At 39.3% G+C, this 2,743-nt stretch overlaps 1 protein-coding gene across 3 annotated transcripts in view; it reads right to left on the reverse strand.

The window, feature by feature from the left end:
• The window catches only part of LOC105541979 (alpha-2-macroglobulin), a 51,711-nt gene that overhangs the window by 3,694 nt on the left and 45,274 nt on the right, over nt 1-2,743 (reverse strand). For all 3 annotated transcript variants that reach the window (XM_011983303.1, XM_011983301.1, XM_011983304.1), the window contains 2 exons: nt 1,189-1,407; nt 893-1,020 (listed from right to left, as the gene is read on the reverse strand). In XM_011983303.1, coding sequence (XP_011838693.1) covers nt 893-1,020; nt 1,189-1,407 — 347 coding nt within the window. The remainder of the gene's footprint in view (nt 1-892; nt 1,021-1,188; nt 1,408-2,743) is intronic.

A 2,743-nucleotide genomic window follows, 5' to 3' on the forward strand; every position in this document is an offset into this window, starting at 1 on the left:
ACACGTGCAGGTTTCTTATCTAGGTAAACTCGTGTCATGGGGCTTTGGTGTACAGATTACTTTATCACTTGGGTACTAAATTTTGTACTCAATTGTTATTTTTTCTGATCCTCTCCCTCCTCCCATCCTTCACCCTCAAATAGGCTCTGGTGTCTGTTGTTCTCCATTTTGTGTCCATGTGTTCTTATCATTTAGCTCCCACTTACAAATGAGAATGTGCAGTGTTTAGTTTTCTGTTCCTGTGTTAGTTCGCTAAGGATAATGACCTCCATCTCCATCAATGTTCCTACAAAGGTCATGATCTCATTCTTTTTGATATATGCCAGTTATTTGTTACATAGACTTTGTCTTAACTGTTTTCCTGAATAGTATCCCCAACCAAGTTATATGTTTGTGGAGAGATAATTTTTTGTCAGATCTGCCGCTATTTAAATATTGATGCATATAAGTATATCTTCCCCCAAAATTAATTATATCATATATAACCTGAGATTTATTTATTGCCAGTAGGAATTCTAACTAAAGATTCACTACTTCCTTCTAGTCAAACTTTTCAGTAATTCTTCATCCCTGTCTTCAATAAAGCAAGAATAATATAGGATTTCATTACATAACAAGGAATTCAGGTCAGAGGCAATGGGTAATATTTATTTAGTTGTTATTGAGGGAAATTATTACCCTTTAAACAATGAGGTTGCACAATAATAGATCCTGGATGGACAATGTAAACCCCATCATTGAGAAATTATATTGTATCAACTTAAGAGAATACATTGCATTTTTAACGAACAGTGCAAACATCTACTATTGTACTGCTTTACTTAAAGAGGAGTTCCAGTACGAAGATTGGTGGTTATTCTTAGGATTAGGTGATAAAGTCAGAAGGTCTTACCTGACACTTAGTGAGATTTGGAAGCTGGTGTGGGCTTTGGGTTCGTCACAAGTTGCAGGCAGAGTCTGCACCCCTAACGCAAACGGGAACTCTTCCTTTTCTGGGAGAATATTGTATTTCAAGGATGTCTATGGCACATCAAAGACAAAATCAGTTTTTTGCCCTTTCCCAGAATTCCTCTCAACTTCCCTAACTCTTTCTCTGGTTTGCCCCATTGTTTTCTGAGTGAGGACTTCTCAGTGAGAACAGCTGCTGTCCTCATCTGTCCTCTGTCCTCACCTGCCCAAGAGTCTCACCTGGAGGTAGACACATCCTTCTCCTGTCACTTTCATGCTGTATTCCCCAGGCAGCTCTGGTAATGAGACCCGCTGCAGTAACAGGCGGTTGCTGTTGTCCACTTGGAATTTGTTGGAAAATGTCCCTGAAGACTGGATAGTCACCTGTGCAGCCTTCCCAGTTCTGGTGAACGTGGCTGCTCCATATTTGGACAGAGCATGGAGAGCCACCACTGTGTCCTGGAAGAGATAGATGAGTGAGAGAACCCGTTGGGTATTTTAAAGATTTGAGGGCTGAGATATTTTTCAAAGACCCATGTGAGGGACTTTGATTTCCTACTTCCCTCACTACTTAAATATTGGAGCTCTAATTTCAAGATTGATTCTAATCTTTAGATAGTTGAAGAGCCATAACATTCAAATATCTACCTTGGACTGTATGCCCTACATGTTTATTTTATTTATCAGAAAATTGATCCTTTTCTCTGTAAGTATATGTGGAACATGGAATGTGGAAAATATAAGTGAATGATAATCAGTTATTGGCATCAGCTATTTGCTAACACGTCTTTCTTGACAACTGTGGTCGTATCTGACATCACCCAAGCAAAGTTCAGTCTGGCTCTCTCCCATATTAAACTTTGCTCAGTTGCTGAGGTCAGTGACCTAAAGAGAACCCAAGGTTCTTTGCAGCCATGAGTAGAGTCATGCTTCAGTTTCTCCAAAAGAAATAAAAGATGAATATTATAATTATCTTATGGATTGAATGACATTTTTATTTGGCTTTCCCTTTTTATTGGGTGATTTCCTGTTCCCAGTGAATGTCTGTTGGTAGATATCCTCATCAACACTGAACCTGGATGGCCTCCTTCAAATAATATATATCTAAGAAACGAATGATAACCTTTAACAAAATTACTTAGTTTTTTTCATTCATATGATGAAAGATTAATACAATGGAAATAGGATGGAATGCCATTTTGTCACATTTTTTCTGTTTTAGGGTATATAAGCAAACATCTAAATTCTCCGAAGATAAAACTGCCTGCTGTGTACATATCGATGAATTGTTCAGATACATGGTATAGCTAGACTTAGGAGGTTGGATGAATCGAGACAGTTCTTTATGCTCCTGATGAATAAACGTTTGTGTATTATGAGGTGAACAGGGGGCTGGATGCAGTGGCTCACACCTATAATCCTCGCATTTTGTGAGGCCAAGGTGGGTGGATTGCCTGAGCTCAGGAGTTCAAGATCAGCCTGGGCAACATGGTGAAACCTCGTCTCTACTAAAAATACAAAAATTAGCCAGGCATGGTGGCACATGACTGTAATCCTAGCTACTGGGGAGGCTGAGGCATGAGAATTGCTTGAACCTGTGGGTGGAGGTTGCAGTGAGCCAAGATCGCACCACTGCATTCCAGCTTAGGTGACAGAGAAACACTCTGTCTTAAGAAAAAAAAAAAAAAAAGGTTGAATAGGGGAAGCACAAAATGTGTAGTTTTGAAAAAAGCCTATTAAAGGGGACCAAAGAATGGAGAGATTTGTGAGGAGAGGTTGTTGGAGGATTTTGAGT

This window comes from Mandrillus leucophaeus, unplaced genomic scaffold, assembly GCF_000951045.1.
Source record: "Mandrillus leucophaeus isolate KB7577 unplaced genomic scaffold, Mleu.le_1.0 Scaffold249, whole genome shotgun sequence".
Classification (NCBI taxonomy): domain Eukaryota; kingdom Metazoa; phylum Chordata; class Mammalia; order Primates; family Cercopithecidae; genus Mandrillus; species Mandrillus leucophaeus.